At 32.6% G+C, this 16912-nt stretch overlaps 2 protein-coding genes across 2 annotated transcripts in view; both read right to left on the bottom strand.

Moving 5' to 3' along the window:
• gem (transcription factor CP2 like gemini) overlaps window positions 1-6696 on the bottom strand; it is a 48007-nt gene extending 41311 nt beyond the window's left edge. Inside the window, exon 1 of the mRNA XM_077429056.1 lies at window positions 6430-6696. The gene's annotated coding sequence lies outside the window, so the exon portion shown is untranslated. The remainder of the gene's footprint in view (window positions 1-6429) is intronic.
• LOC143910739 (putative inactive tRNA-specific adenosine deaminase-like protein 3) lies at window positions 3443-4651 on the bottom strand. Its single transcript, XM_077429336.1, has one exon. The coding sequence runs from the start codon at window positions 4649-4651 to the stop codon at window positions 3443-3445; it is 1209 nt and encodes a 402-aa protein (XP_077285462.1).
• Window positions 6697-16912: the final 10216 nt, after the last annotated feature.

The raw sequence follows: 16912 nt of genomic DNA, 5'->3' as shown, positions 1-16912 counted from the left end.
CGATTTTATTTAAATTTTTTGTAATTCTTCTTTCCCAATATCTTTTATATATTTTTGATTTCTTCTATTTAATATGTTACTGTTCAAGGTATTTTTTTTTTATCTTTTATCTTTTTTTTTCTTTGCATACTTTGGTATTCTCTCATGTCATATCTTATATAGTGATTTTTTTTGTCTTTTATCATATTAATGCTATGAGTATTATTGTTTTATCTGATCATCCATACTAAGCCGATCATCCATACTAAGCCGATCATCCATACTAAGCCGATCATCCATACTAAGCCGATCCCCATGGGCCTATCGGCTGTGGGCCGCCTTCCCATATATTTTAATAAGTAAATAAATAAATAAATAAATTTCAAATTGTGAATTGTGAAAAAAAAGAGGACACCTACATATGTATAAGGGGAGGTACCACTTCCGGTCTTAGCAATTTAAAAATTTGACAAAAATTTACGTCGTATCGATAAAAATTTAAGTAACCGATACTAAATTTCAGTTCGATAGGACGAACGGTGTTCCAGAAATCCCCAAAATATGTACACAGACCCACACACATTTTTTATAGAACATGAAAACGTGATCAATGACCGATTATAGTTCGAATCAATCAACATCTCGAGTTGGAATTTTTTCATGATCACAAAGCTTCATCTATTGTTACTACGTACATACATACATACATATATAGATAAAGTAAAAAAAGCAATTATGTTAACATGAACATATGTAGATGCAAATTTTGCTTTTTTAAACCATTATTAATTTTGCAGTATCCAATACATTTTTAAAAGCTTTTATTTCGGTGGTACAATAATACAATAGCATGATGAACGATCTGTATTAATTAACTAGAATTTCAAAAACCGTTCTCTATCAACGAATTAATGACGATAACCTTCGAGCGTTTTCAGATAATGTGTTCAAATTTAATTCAATAGAACTGGAATTATAGATTTTTAATAATCAGTTATTACTAGATTATTCGCACTTATCTACTCACTATTGTTCGACGCGTCTAGATTTTTGCCGAGGAGAGCTGCCTTAACTGCGTTAGTGAACTGGAATCAATGATGAAAAATTCAGAAAAACGATATTCGAATACCTTCGACATTTAAGGCATGTTCGATATGTACTAATTATGCGCTCCGACGCAAGAAAAACCTGTTTAACGCGTAGACCAGTTGACAACAACGTAAACAGTTATCAAATCGCGAAAATTGCAAGCAGACGCTCAAGCCTATCTGAAACATTTCAATCTTTAAGTATGTATCAGTATATGAGTATTCCACATCGAAGAGCTAAAATCGGGAAGTTCATTGATAAAATGAATTTTATGAACCTGTCAGATTCATCGTGGTCAGTGTCGACCGAAAATATACATTAAGGATTCAATTCTTGAAAGGGATACGTGATACAGGCTAATGACTGAATGAAACTCGCTTAACGCTTTAAACCAGCAACATATGTAGATTAGCATATAATGTTTTCGAAAAAGTAGTCACGGGTTCGATTCCACTGGTTGCTGCTGGCCAGACTATGGTTTATTACTCCAGGTCGATCGTTTCCTATCAGAGTTCGCCAATTTATCTGATTTTCACTGAACGATTCCTGCAAAATTGGCATCTCTGTCCATCTCCCTCGCAAAAATTTGAGCTATTCAGCATCTCGATTTTTCGCTGGTATGTATAACTGCCGCAAATTTCTCCATAAATGCTTTGTGGATGTCGTGTTTAATGTAAAAATCATCATGGTAATCATGTATTTTTAATTGATATTTCTTGACCTGTATAGTACAATCTTCGCGTTGGAGCGATCTGTAAAACGAGTGTGCATGATTGATTATTATTACTCGATGCGCCGCAACGAACTATCGTTCGGTCGTTATACCAACTTAAACATGCACTTGACCCAATCATGCCAACTTAATAATTTACACATGCACTTTTCCGAGTTTGAATACTAAATCCTTAATACATATATGTATATGTAGTGTGTACGTTTCGGTGATTATTCCGCACTTGTCACTAAAATCTCAATCGCGGAACATCTGGCGCCCGAAAATTCCATCCATCGATAATTCTGGTTAGAATTATTATACTAACGAGAAATTGAGTGCCAGATTTTCCGTATTCGCGATTTTCGTGGCAACGACTGTCGTGTGGACTGTCACAATGCGCGAAATAATCCGTTTACTAGCTTGTACAGCATGGGAAATACGTATAGGAAATTTTAGCACTCACCAAAAAATAGCGTATACATATATGTATATATTGTAATATTATATTTCTTTTGAAATACATACACGTAAAAAAATTACATCGCTTCAGAATTTAAATAATGTCGGCCTAACTACAATTATTAAGAGTCCTCTCATTTGAGAAAAAAATATGGATAAGTTCCTGATCTCTCCTCCATACCAGAAGTTAATATAATGTTAAATTTCTGTAATGTTTTGATTTGCATCAAACGGAAAAGGGATAAGAAAGTGATGAGCTAATTTTGGATACGTCGAGTATTCCCAAAATAAGGAGTCCAATTCAGTACAAAAAAATAGATTTAGTAATGTATATCTTCATTTGGGTAATAAACCAAAAAGTTCAAAAGAGTAAATGGTATAAAATGAAAACAAGACTTAGTAAAGCTGATATTTTATTTATTTTATTTCACATTGTTATTTCGCTTACTTAATATAGGCGTGTAAGGGCGAAAACACATTGAGTGGTATGAGACGTCACGTGTCCTTGACTTTCCGCTGTGACCATAAACAGTGGGTGTTCCCCAAACCAATTACGGGTGTATTTGCACGTGCATAATGCATATGTTTGGGAGGTCGCACGTTTATGCATATCCATATGCAACCGACAAGTTTCTCCTACATTTCTTCAAATATGGGATTCATCGTTATCGATCACTGTCAAACAAGGAAAAAAAATCATCGAAAACACTCCAGGGGGTGATTTTTGGGACTGTGTACCATGTATGCTAGGGGTGATTCGTTTTTTCGCATGTTTAAAAGTATCTAAACAAAAAAACACGTACCACGTACCAGTCAGTGTGTTTTCGCCCTAATTCGAGTCATTACACTGTGACACGAGAACAAATTTCAAAATTGCAAGAAAAATACATCGTATCAAAAGAATCGATTTCCAGTAAACAAAAATATACATTAGTGTGTCGCCCCACGGTGTTAAATTATGCCTAATGCCACAATCTGGTTTTAAATAGTGTCATTAAAACGAAAATGATCGAGAAAACCTATACAGAGTTACAAAATTAACACGCAACACATCGTAACGACCGATAACGGAAACGAAATATGTACGTAACTGGCAATATTACCTTAAATTTATCAAACAAAATTCTGATACTTCCATTGCATAAAGCTGGTTAGCTGGTTTCCTCCAACTTGAGAAAACCAGCTCGAGTACCATCAGTACTACATACAACATTGAGCATTACACAAATGCTCCGTTTGAAAGAATCCGGTGTAGACTTCATATCGATGATTCAAACCAGGCAACGTGTGCAACTTGCACTTCGAGACGAGACCTCCATTTGAGGAGTTCACCAATCCGAAGAACACCCTCTTGGCCCTGGCGTGAACCAAGGCCATGGAGCACATCACGCAAGGCTCGTTCGTTGCGTACACGTAGTAATTGGTACACAGATATGGACCAGATACTTCTCCTTCGATATTAAGGTCCACACTGTCCTTAGACTTGAAAGGTGTTGCTCCGAATTTGAACCCAGGGTACTTTTCTTGTATTCGCTTGCGTATAATCGGCGGTACCCCTCGATGGTCCAAACTATCGTCTTCAAATGTTTCGTTTTGGGTTAAGACTTCTGGGGTGCACCAACTGCCACCGTTTTGAGTCTTGGCTACGTTATCAATTGCTACCATAACTGGATGTTGGCACGGATGGACTGATCTAAAATCATACCCTACGGATACTATCGAATCAGTATTTGGATCTACGACAACAACCCCTCTGACTTTTTCCAATCCTTTTAGCGTCTCAGTATGTCTTGTTTTTTCGTCAATTTGGTCAGTCACTGTTATATTGCCTTCTTTCGAAACATTTTCAACAATAATTCCGACGTCATAAGCAACAGCCATGTACTTTCTGTGTCGAACGACTTCTTCGAGACTGAAGTACTCTTTCCTGTACATTTTTTCCAAGTCTTTATTTGGATGAAAATTGCACGGCCACGTTTTTTTGGCTATGTCATATTGCCATCTCATTATTGGTTCTTTAGCTACGACTGATATTATTTGGAAATCTTTATTAAGATCAAAATAGCTTAATAATTTTTCTTTTTCCAATTTCATTTTTACATCTTGACAGGCGTCGATTGAAGTAATAACTATTTCAGAATCCTTTACTCTTTTGATATGACGCAATTCAGGAACTGGAAACTTCTCGTTTAAGCTCTTAACAATATAGCTGATGTCTGTTTTATTTACGATCCTTCCAATATATACGTCAACCTTTTGACATTCTGAAATAAGCTCGTCATTGAGAACTGCCATCAGATTTTCATTCGAAACTTGAATTTTGTGCAAAATATCGTCATATTTGCTTAGCGATTCTCTATCATCAAGATGGAACATTTTTTGTCTTTTAGTCGCAGGCTCTTCTTCCATTTAAAAAATTCAACGTAAACGAGGATATTTCGTCGTGACATCCAGCTTCAATTGAATTGGAATAATCCTCGGAATTCTGAAAGTAAACCATTTTTACGAAAATTAGATTTTTCCGTCCTCGCACAGGGTTTTGGAAGTCAACAAAATAAGAACTTCGTTTTTTAATTCACTTTTAATATCGAAACGGATTATAATCACACCGAAAATTGCTTCTGCGTAATCGTTCTGTTTACAACAATTATTGGTCATATCTTTGACCATTTGATGACCGCTTAATAGCGTCAAAATTGAAAAAAAATTGCCTTCATTACGGCACGAGTTCTACCACTTCCAACGATAATGACAAATTTGTAGCTGTTGCTTCGATTTCTTTGTAATATTTTTTTCCAAATTGTTACATAACATACAGTATAAAATCACATGTCTTTCGAGAACGGAATGAGAATAGCTCGCGTCAAAAACAAACAGTTTGTTTGCGTTGTATGTAGATACGTAGCTTTATCTGCGACATGGAAAATCACTAAAAAGAAGTTCAATTTCAGCGAGAAACCGAGTCGTAAATAACGCACAAAGTTACAACATACATATGTATGTATTTACAGTCGACACATCGACGAATATCTAAATATAACAATTAGTCTTCTATGCAAATACCCAAAAACAATTCGATTTATCTTTGAACGAAAATATGCAACCGATAAATCAAAATATAGATAAATTTAAAAAAAAATACGACTACAACATCGCCTAATATCTTCTACGTCGTTTTTTTAATGGTTGGTCTATTGATAAAATAAAATTTACTACCCAAGGGTATAGACATAAGAGTATACGTTCTCCATTACTTCGATTTATAAAGCTATTTCACCAACAGTCCAATTAACCGTGGAAAAGAAATCATTTCGTAGACGTTAATGTAATCCATTGCAAGACCAATATTAAAGCAACGAATACGTTGATTTCCCAATATAAATACAGTTAACAAATAATTATGAATAAAATGGCTCCGTTAGTTAATTTTATGTTTCAACTTTCGCTTCGACGCAGATTACGGTAATTGGACTATTCGTCACATTGGGGTGGTCACAAAGACAATTTTTGCCATGAAAATCGCGAATACACAATATTTGGCACTCAAGTTCTCGTTACTATGATAGTTATCGTTAGTATGATGGACTTTTCGGCTGCCAGATGTTCTGTTATAGAGATTTTAGTGACTTTGTGACGAGTAATTTGTGACCAGTTATCACCGAACCACAGATTACATAGATATTATTTTGCCTCACGAGTATTTTTTTTTTTTGTGCAATATAGAAGAAAATTTTAATCGATTATTAAAATTAGCCCACCCTCCTCATCATTGTTGTTTTTGATTGTTGACAAACATTGAATGTTATGAATATGATTTGTATGATACTCATTGAATGATGTGATTTGTTTGTTTATATAAATGTATGTACATATACATGGTAACCAGATTAGTTTAAATTATCAAAAAAGTACATGGGGGTTAGATTAATTGTGCAAAACGATATCTAATTGAGATTGCAGGGGGGGGGGGAGTGTATCTGGGGATCGTAGAAAGAGAAAAGGGCGATGGTCGTAAAGAGCGCGCTTTCGGTCGTAGATAAAAACAAATGAGAACGCAATGACAGCTGTTATCAAATGTTGAGGTTAGGGCGGCAAATGTCAGCGTTTGAACGAGCGCCGAGCAACATGTGGCGTGGCACTGATAGTGATAAGGCACACAGCGAATGTCGGTTATCGTACGTCCTCACCTGATTCTCTGTCGAAGGAGACGGCCGAGTGAAGGGCTTCGAGGCTCAGGTGAGACGATGGAGAGTGGCGATTGGCGATTGGCGATTGGCGATTGGCGATCGGCGATCGGTGACCGAAGCAGTCGTCGACGTGGCAGCGAATGAGAGCGACACGGCTGAAGGCTGAAGGGAGGCTGTCGTTGTCGGGGAGGACGAGAGCGGCAGGCGCGCCGCCCCCAACTTCACATCCCGCGGACACCTGTAGCCGCGGCAAAATACTCCGTCGCTGCAGATTCCACACTTACCGACTTCGCCTCTACCTGTGTGCTGTTAAATCTCAACGATAGATGTCACTATACTATATTATTTTCAGTTGTTTTAAAATTACAATATTAAAGCGATATATGCAGTGGCGGCTCGTGAATAAGATATCTGGGGGTGCTGCGGTTGATTAAAAATAAAAAAAATGTTTATTTGGATTATATTTTACTATAAACATCAAAATTATCACAATTAAACATTATATGTATTTTATTTCATTTAAAAATTGATTCTTTTGTCTTTTTTCCTTGAAAAAAGGTCTATCACCTTTTCGTTAAATTTTTCACTGTTCATAATCATTTTTTTTTTCAATTGACAGCATAGACAAAGCCGTCAATCTTTCTTCGGCTCAGAGGTAGTTGAAGTTGTAAGCAGAATTTGAATAAGTTTTGTTATTTCCACACGAACTTTGGATAAATTGATTGCAAATTAAGTTTTAAAAATATTAATAAATCATTAATACTATGCATTTATTTCCTTGAGTAAAACACTTCTAATTCAGTTTGAAGTTTGTCTTTATCTAGCATTGGATATGATTCAACGGTTAGTAGTAGATCTTCCATTGGCATTTTTTTACAGTACTTTTCAAAATTTTCTTTATTAAATAATATCACAGCTTTTCATTCATTAGAAAAAGCATATCTTGCTTTTATATCCTTAATAATAACATCGCACATATTTTTGGATTCTTTAATATGTGCGATAATATATGCATCACATATTTTTGGTTTCTATTCGCTATAAGAATCTCGTACTTGTATAATGACATTATTAAAACTTTTTAAGTTTTCTTTAATTTAAAATGCATCGATATTACTAGATTGCATCTGGTTATAAATAATTTCCACGTGCGGCATTAACTTGTGAAAAAGTTCTGACTAAAATAAAAAAATGTATTCAGTAAATTGAAAAAATCTGTTATTGTTTCATCAGTATTTTCGGAAGAATATTTAAGTTCTTGAAAACATTGGCTCAGCTTCTCTTGATTTTGATAACATCTTAAATACTTAAAGTGACGTGTGGAAGGAAATGTAGAAACGTAGAAAGTGTAAGAGGTGTAGAAGGAAAGGCAAAAGGTTCAGAAGAAATGACGAAAAGTGAGGAGCGTGTCAAGCGCGCGGCGCGCACACGAACGCAACAAGAAATGTGTATACTGTTGGGAGTGCAGTACGGACCAAGCTTCTAGCTGCCCCCGCGCCCCTCCTTCGCCCACTCGGCATATTCCATCGAAAACCGTACTGCACAAAATCATAAACGATGCCTCACTTTCTGATATTATTACCCCGATGTATGATCATTATTGGGTGTATCGGTGTGCGGGCGAGCTTAATACACGCTTAAATAATATTGATATTTTCATATAATATTCATACATTTATGTACATATATAATACTATTAAATTTTTCTCAAATTCCTTGGGGGTGCTGTAGTACCGCAGTGCGTATGGACGAGCCGCCACTGGATATATGTATACAGTGGTTTCACCCTAATGGTTTCCATGGATTTCCGGAAACCCGTCGTCAAAAATCAAAAGTTTCCGGAAACCGTTATTTAATCTAAAAATTCATATAATTTTTGTCAAAAATTATACAAATCTTGAAAATATAATGAACTTTTATGTAATAGTGCCTTAGACGAAATATACATACATTTATATATTTTCAAAATAAAATTTTTGAAAAAAATTTGGAAACCTGTTGTTCCAAAATTGGGGTGACACCGCTGGATATATATACAGTGGTGTCCCCCCAATTTTGGAACAACGGGTTTTACGGGTTCAAAAGACATTATGTGAAAATTAAATTTAAATTTAAATAAATTGAATTTTTTTTAAGTAATAGTGACTTGGGTGAAAATTTCTCATATAAATTACGTGAATATTACAATATTTAAAATAATTATTTGCGTAAATCCATTAGCTTTTAAATTTGAATTCAATACTGTAATTTGATATTTTTGCGTTGCTTTTCTGACGTTTCGTTATTAATGAGTTTAAGTATGATATTTTAAAATCAAATTCAATTATTGTTTAGTAGTAATAAGATATAAAATGCGGTGGTTAAGATATAAAATTTTTGAACTGAGAGCACCGTGAGAGAAACTCAAACTAAGATTTAAAAATACGGAAATCGGATATATACATAAACATAAAATCATGCAATTAACGTATGTATGTATATAATACAATGAAATAAAAACAACAGAACTTTAAAATGAAAGCGCAATAGATCAATAGGTAAATAATAATTAACAATGGAAAAATAACATGCAATACAACATACAGATAATTTTCCTTCCCAATCGACATTACACTAACATAATAAAGATTAAAATGTTTTGTCCTCTTAAATTTGAAACTAAATTTAAGTCTAAATATGTAAATGAAAATAAAGTCTAACAATTCAATCATGTAGAACCAAAATAAAAAGAATACGCCCGTTTAAAATTTCGACAAAGAATTTTGCACGTGTTTGAAAAAAAATTGAGTCTTCGGCTTTCTTTAGGTGCTAAATTACGACGCAATAAAATGTATGACTTGCTAGGGTGGAAGGATGATTCCCAGTGCCCGAAAAAAGGTCTTTTCTCTAGATTTGTATAATTTTTAGATTTCTAACAACGGGTTTCCGGAATCTTTTGATATTTAACAACGGGTTTCCGGAAACCCATGGAAACCATTAGGGTGACACCACTGTATATATATATATATATATATATATATATATATATATATATATATATATATATATATATATATATATATATATATATATATATATATATATACGTATTATACATATGTCATCATCATCATCATCATTTACAGCCATTCGCCATCCACTGCTGGATGAAGGCCTCTCCAACACGCTTCCACTCGTCTCTATTTTGCGCAACACTCATCCATCTCATTCCGCACATTTTTCTAATTTCGTTCACCCATCTTCCCTGCGGTCTTCCTTTTACTCTTTTGCCTTCTCTCGGGTACCATTCAAGCACTTCTTTTGTCCACCTTTCGTCCATCCTCCTAGCTACGTGACCCGCCCATTGCCATTTTAATCTCTTCACTCTATCCACTATGTCCACTACCCTTGTCATACTTCTCACCCACGTGTTCCGCTTTCTGTCTTTCCTCGTTATGCCAAGCATACAGCGTTCCATACTTCTTTGACTGCATTGGATTTTATTTAGCATCTTGGCGTTCAGTTGTATGTACATATAATTTATAATTTACGATTCCAATAATGTAAGTATACAAAATAAATAGAAAATCTGAAATGTTTCGCTGGTTTTTATTGCTTTTATGGTTCATTATAGCAAAAGCGAAGTAAGAAGAGGCTAGTAAAAATGTATTCCTTGTTCAAAATGAGGAAACACTTCTGATCAGGGAACCGAACCGAAAACCGGAATAACCGTTATTTTTGCCGGATCGAAAATCGAAACCAAACCGATATATTAATATATGTATGTATGTATGTATATTAAACATATAGGAATGTATATTAAAAATATTTTTGAAACTTTTAGAAAAATATAATATCGATATCAAAAAAATCTACTCTGTTACAACACATAATGGAGCTAATATGACCAAATTTGTCAACTTGTTAGAAACCGAAATAGACGAAGAACACCTGAATATTAACTATGAAAGAGAATATTAATTATGAAGTAAATATGCTTGCTACCTTCCATTGAGAACTGTTATTTCCCTCATCTCATCGGATTAAAATATGTGGCATATACTTTACAATTAGCAATCAAAGATTATGTTTACGATTCCGATTTAATGTATACATATGTGAAGCTCGCGAGTTGGTTAAAAAGTTGAGAATCCCTTCTCTTATGAAATTTAACGAAAATGATACTAAAATACCCGCAATAGATTGTACATATTACTCGATGGAATGGCACATTCGATATGCTAAACTCTTTATTGTTATGTAAAGACTTTTGTTCAAAACTAGCCGAAAACAATATAGAGTACTATTTCCCAGAACATAAATTAATGTCATCGTTGAGACATTGCGACCATTAAAAGATTTGGATTCAATCAAAATTGAAACTGCAAAACTTAAAAAATAGATACCTGTAAAAATTAACTTCTAGAATAAAACAAACTACTAGATTCTTTCTTAACTGTTGTCGCACTTTTGTTCCTAAAAGCATGGCTTGATTAAAAGTTGGTGAGCCTAGAGAAAGTCAATTAAGTGTGAATAAAAAAAATGTATTTTGTCTGCATTTTATCTACGTCAGAATACGCCCTTTCCACCAGCGGCAAACTGCACACGCTACGAAATATTCTTCTTTAATATTTTAATTATGTATGAAAAAAAATGCATTTTACATCGTGTAATCCGTGTCGATGTTTATAAAGACTGGTTTACACCGGAATTTCTGAATTTATAACAAAAAAATAAGAAGCTTTTGGCACATCAGATACAGTATCTTTAATGACGAGATTTAAATTATGAGCTGCACAGTGAACGTAATGAGCGTTTGGTTCGAGTTCAGTTATCTTCTTTTATAGACCGTTGTATGCATCACTCATTACTCTGGCACCATCGTAACCCTGTCCTCTACATTTCGCAATATCTAGTCCTTTACTTGTCAACAAATCCAAAATAAAAATTTTTAAACCCTCTGCACTTCTGTTTTTAACATTAAAGAAACCAACGAATGATTCCTTTATTTCAACATCAATTGGATCTTTTTGAACAACAATGTATCGAAAAACAACACTAACTTGCTCAATTTTACTTTAATCTTGAGTACCGTCAATTACGATTGAATAGAAAGGCGAAGCGTTTATCTCTTTAAATATTTCATTTTCTATTTGTGTCGAAATTAATTGGATGATTTCATTTTGAATTTTCGCGCTCAAATAAGTCACAGAACCTGCTTTATGTTTGGCTATCAATGATTCCAAAAGTGGATCATAAGTTGCCAGAAGTTTAATAAAAGAAAGAAAATTTCCAGGATTTTTAGAAGACACGAAATTTTCTTGATGGCATCGAAATGCCAAATTACATTTAGTCAATGTTAATATTACATTAATAATACGATAAATGACTTGACGCCAGTAGTTTATACGACTTTTCAATTCTGACGAGATATATTCATCAATTGTCTCTGAATTTTTCTCCTGAATGTTTTTATACATACATACATACATTCTGGCTTTAATTCTCAATTTATATATTTATATCAGGTGGTTTTTCAAAAAAAAAAGTCAAAATTGAGCTATTATTAAACAAGATTATTACTACGAAAAAGCCATATACATACATACATATTTGTATTATATAAAGGACGTAAAACAAAGTTCAAATAAACCAAGCTAAAAATAATTAAACCAGGCAAGGATATTAATTGAATGAAATTAATTACTTATATTTATTTATTTAGAATCAGAACAATGCAGTGGCTTCGTCATCTCAGATGTCATTTGATTAGTTTTTTTTTTTAATCTATAATGATTTTTTTAATCTATGTATGTATGTATGTACATATGTATGTAAGTACTAGGGTTTCTGATTTCCCGGACTTTTTCAATTCCCGGGATACGGGACGGAGCCCGGGATCGTTCCCGGGATTCCCGGGATCCCGGGACACATGTAAAAAAAAAATTTCAATTTTTTTTTTTTTTTTTTAATAAAAAAATATTTATTTATTTAGAAAACAATACATAATATATCTATTATTTTGAAAAAATGTAATTATAAAAGTAAACTTATTTAAAGTAGCTTCTTAAGAATAATATTTAAATATTTAAATGAGAATCCGAAAGTCTAATTCTAGATCTGGTACAAAAATTTCCAGCAATGGAAAAATCTCTTTCAGTTTCGGTCGAAGTTGGTTTTATTGTTAAAAGGGACGAAAACTAACCTCTTCTTCTTTTAAATTATCGGTTTTTTCTCCTGTCAGCATGTATATTTTAATTTATTTTTTAATGTCGAGGTTATTTTTATTTACGTTATTTTGTATATTCGTCTTTGATAATTGCTTATTTATTCTTCATTCATCGTCAAACACAATTGTTTCATTTTCATCCGAATCTAAAAGAGTTTCTTCCATTGTGGAATCGTCAATACAAGAAGGATATACTCGCTTCATAATCGTTTCACCGGAGGATATATGTACATTCGCTTTTATTACAACATTTAAAGAATGTTTTGTTCGGTATAAAATCAGAATTATTTAAAATTTGTGTTAAAAAAATCAGTTTTAGGCTTCTACTGTCTTCGATTTTAATTTTTGAGAATGTTTAACGATTATTTTTGAATTTTATTTATTATTTCCCTTTGTGCAGTCGTGAAAATGTTGTATGTTTTAAATTATTTTTTAAATCCAATTCCCGGGATTAAACATAAGAATTCCCGGGACACGGGACAACAAAATTTCCGTGCATTCCCGGGAATGTCTGTCCCGGGTCGACCCGGCTCAGAAACCCTAGTAGGTACATATATGTTTTTTATATTCTTTATATTACATATATTGTCGATATACAGGACAATCGGAAAATCAATTAAGAACAAAATCAAAAATGAAATTATTTTCATTAATAAAACGACAAGCAATTTAAAAAAATATACTTTTTTAAATATTATATATTTTCATGTGAGCTATTTATATTTTATCTATTTATATCTTCGTGATAAATAAAATAAAATTACTCACTCGAGTCAAGACATACATATGTGTTTGATAAAAGTCATAAAATTGTTTTTAAAAATGACGAAATCGATTATCAAAATATAAAAACATATTTCACATATATATGTACATACTTTCATACACACCGTTAAAAAAGCATATCACATACAAAATACAGTTTTTATAAGTATAACAACTATACAAATAATCTTTAAGCGACCTACAAATTTATTCCGTATTCCTGGGTAATAATTTTCCAAAACTTTCTTCCACGCAATTCCCTCAGGTTTAAAAACCACCTTTCTCAAATCAAAACAAATATTAAATACATACTCACACACATACTTCATAAAATTCGCAGTTAACCTTGATTCATCATTGTTTGTTATACATATTCAATCCCATTTCATTACGAAGCATTAACCTCTATTATCCCCTGAGTGACTCTATCTCGAGATACTATAGGTATATGTAGTAACCCGGCAAAAATAGCTTGTAATTTTATATTGAAAAACGACCCGTTTTTAATATACGTACAGGTGGGAAAAATATGTCACGAACTGATTGGTAAACACTCGAAGATTACCCAGAAACACGACCTAACCAATCTTCTAATTAGTTCGACGCCAGATTCACGCTACAGTAACCAGAGATAGTGGTTACCATGCAACACCACATTTCATAATAAAATCAGAAATATGTACATACATATGTATATCCAAAGAAAAACATCTAAAACGATGGTGTACTTTTTCGTGGAAAATGAACGAACGCGGAAACCTTTCGATTCCTATAAATAAACGTACATTTGAAATTAAGTAGGTATATCCTAGTTTTGTGACTTTGATTCAGAAATAGATTCCATTAGATCGATCGTATTGAACTATATAACTTAGCAGGGCTTTGAATGAACGAGATGTGCTTTTCTAGCGTACGAGGGTAAATTTGGGATCTGTTTTTAGTCACTCACGTGATCGTCTATCGCAATGATTAGTTTTGAATGAAAATCTAATTGTAATATATGTATGTGTGTATATGTTACAGTCGAAGTGTATTTTCAGTTCTTATATATATATTCCAACTGGCGTTTAAGGTCATTCATATTCGAATACAATTCAACTGGTAAATTATAGCTCTACAAGAAAAAATACATTTTCAACAATGTGCGCCAGTTGTAATATAGCAGCTGAATTTTGACAGCTCTGGTGTTTTTATGAATACTTAAGAATTCAATAATGCGTTAATATTTGCTAGTTATTACGAATAAAGGTAATGAGTACCGTATCGCGATAACTCCAAAAATGTGACTTTCCAACTCAATTTGCTAGTCGAATGACGTTTTCACGAAAACTTAACCTCTCAGTCTAGTCCGGTACCAACTTATAGTTGAACTGTATTTTTAGTTGTAATATACTTTGACCAGTTGGAATTTATTTTAATTAACTTTTAACGTGGGTTAGACGGAATTTACTTCAACTAGTCAAAATATATTACAACTGAAAATGCTACTTCAACCAGGTGAGTTGGAATATATTCCAACTAGTCAAAATATGTATATTACAACTGTAAGATACACTTCAACTGTAGCATGTATTATGTATAGATATGGATGTCTCAATTTGTAACTTCAAAAATCTTTGCTCGTCCATTGATATCAATTTAAAAATATGAAATTGAGAAGATAAATATGAATTTCAAAAATAATATATTATATACATACATATGTATGTACGTATAATATATTATATACATACAACATCGGTTCTAAAAGTTTTAAAAATTTCAGTTTAGAAATATAAATTATTATTATTAAAAATATACAATATTTAATGTCATATTTATAATTTTCAAATCAAATTAGTAATTAAAGATATTAGATTGAGTAATGGAATACAGAAATCAAGTTCATAGTTCATTTTTGTTTTATTTAAACCTTAACCAAAACAAAAGCTTCTCTAAATCGAAAAGCTTCTTTTGTTTATTTTTCGAATAAAAATTTCGGTATTAAATATTTCGGTATTAAATATTTCGGTATTTCTGGTATTAAATAATCTGTTTATGTGAATAAGAAGTTTATTTATAATTTTACTGAAGGGAATAATGAGGGTGCACTTGGGTTCCATGACAAATGCATACGAGATAATTTCACAAACGACACATGAGATGCTTAAAAATAAACATGAAACAATGACAACTCGTAGTATGCTTTTAATAATAAAAACAAACAAAGTATAAAAAACATGAATTCTTATTTTATTTCGATACGTAAACTTAAAAAGTAATTTTCACAATGTGCTTTTCTCGTGGGGTCTAGAATTATCTGGAACCGTCCATTTACTGTATCTGAGCAAAATATTTATTTTACGTACGAATGAAATCAATTAAAAATGAAATTAGAAACAGATATTTAAAAGCCTTAATGGTATGTAATTCAATATTTTAGATACTTTCTGAACACAATTTGAAGCCAAAAAATTTGCACGAAACATACAAATTGTTTTTCTACTGCATGCATCCTTCTTTTTCAAATCCTGGTTGCGCTTCTGACTTTATTATTAGTTCATAAACTAGCTGATATTTCGACGTTTTCCAAGCCAAAATTATTTCATGGTTTGGTATCAAAATAATTCTTGAAAAATTTTAGTATACATACACTCGGTACGATGTACCCTGCAGGTATTTATCATATATATAAAGACGGTAATCTGTGTGTGTGTGTGTCCTAACTCTCGCCGAACATAATGAATGAATCGATAAATTCATTTTTCGACGAGATGACTTTGTCGCGACTCGAACCGATCACCCCAGATAGCCTGAATATGGGTCTAAATTAAGCTAATGGTCACGTGCATCACGCCAAATCCAATTCTTCATTTCGCCTTTTTTTTTAAACATTAATTGAAATAATCCTTCTCGCCATATAAAAATACGTAATTATAATAATTTTATTTAGCGAGGTTTTGAATCATTTTTTTTTCTTTTCATATAAATCAATTAAATATATATTTTGAATTGAAATTAATTTATATTTTAGCGATATTTGAAAAATAAAATTAATTCCAAATCACGGAATCGAACTAAGGCCCCCTCGCCCAGAACAGGTCGCTAGCCATTAGACTATGGCCTCGACAGAAAAAACGCTCTAAAATTACTTAATATTCGATTATCCTTTAGAAGTATGGGGAACCAATCATTCGCGTATCTTCGGCTTTCGTCGACAATCGATTTCCGATTTCTTATGATCAACCATCAACCAGTATGGGGAACAATTTTTTTCAGTTTTTTTCATTTTTTTTCATTTTTTTCATATTTTTAATTTTTTTAATTTTTTTCATATTTTTCATTTTTTTCATAATTTTCATTTTTTTGTGCCTTTGTCTTCCCGAAACCAGTCGATTCCATATCTTGAACTATATTTTTATTCGAGTTTCAATTTCTTTTCGAAACCACCCGTTGAAATCAACTAGTTATATAATATTTTCGCAATATGTATTATATGAGAAAAATTCATACAGATGTACATAAATGCAT

This window comes from Arctopsyche grandis, chromosome 4, assembly GCF_051622035.1.
Source record: "Arctopsyche grandis isolate Sample6627 chromosome 4, ASM5162203v2, whole genome shotgun sequence".
Taxonomy (NCBI): Eukaryota; Metazoa; Arthropoda; class Insecta; order Trichoptera; family Hydropsychidae; genus Arctopsyche; species Arctopsyche grandis.
Note: the sequence above shows the minus strand (reverse complement) of the source record. Positions and strands in the feature narration are given on the sequence as shown.

What these genes read in the sequence shown, in the direction of transcription:
- LOC143910739 (XM_077429336.1), bottom strand. Translation starts at nt 4,651, where the DNA reads ATGGAAGAAGAGCCTGCGACTAAAAGACAAAAAATGTTCCATCTTGAT.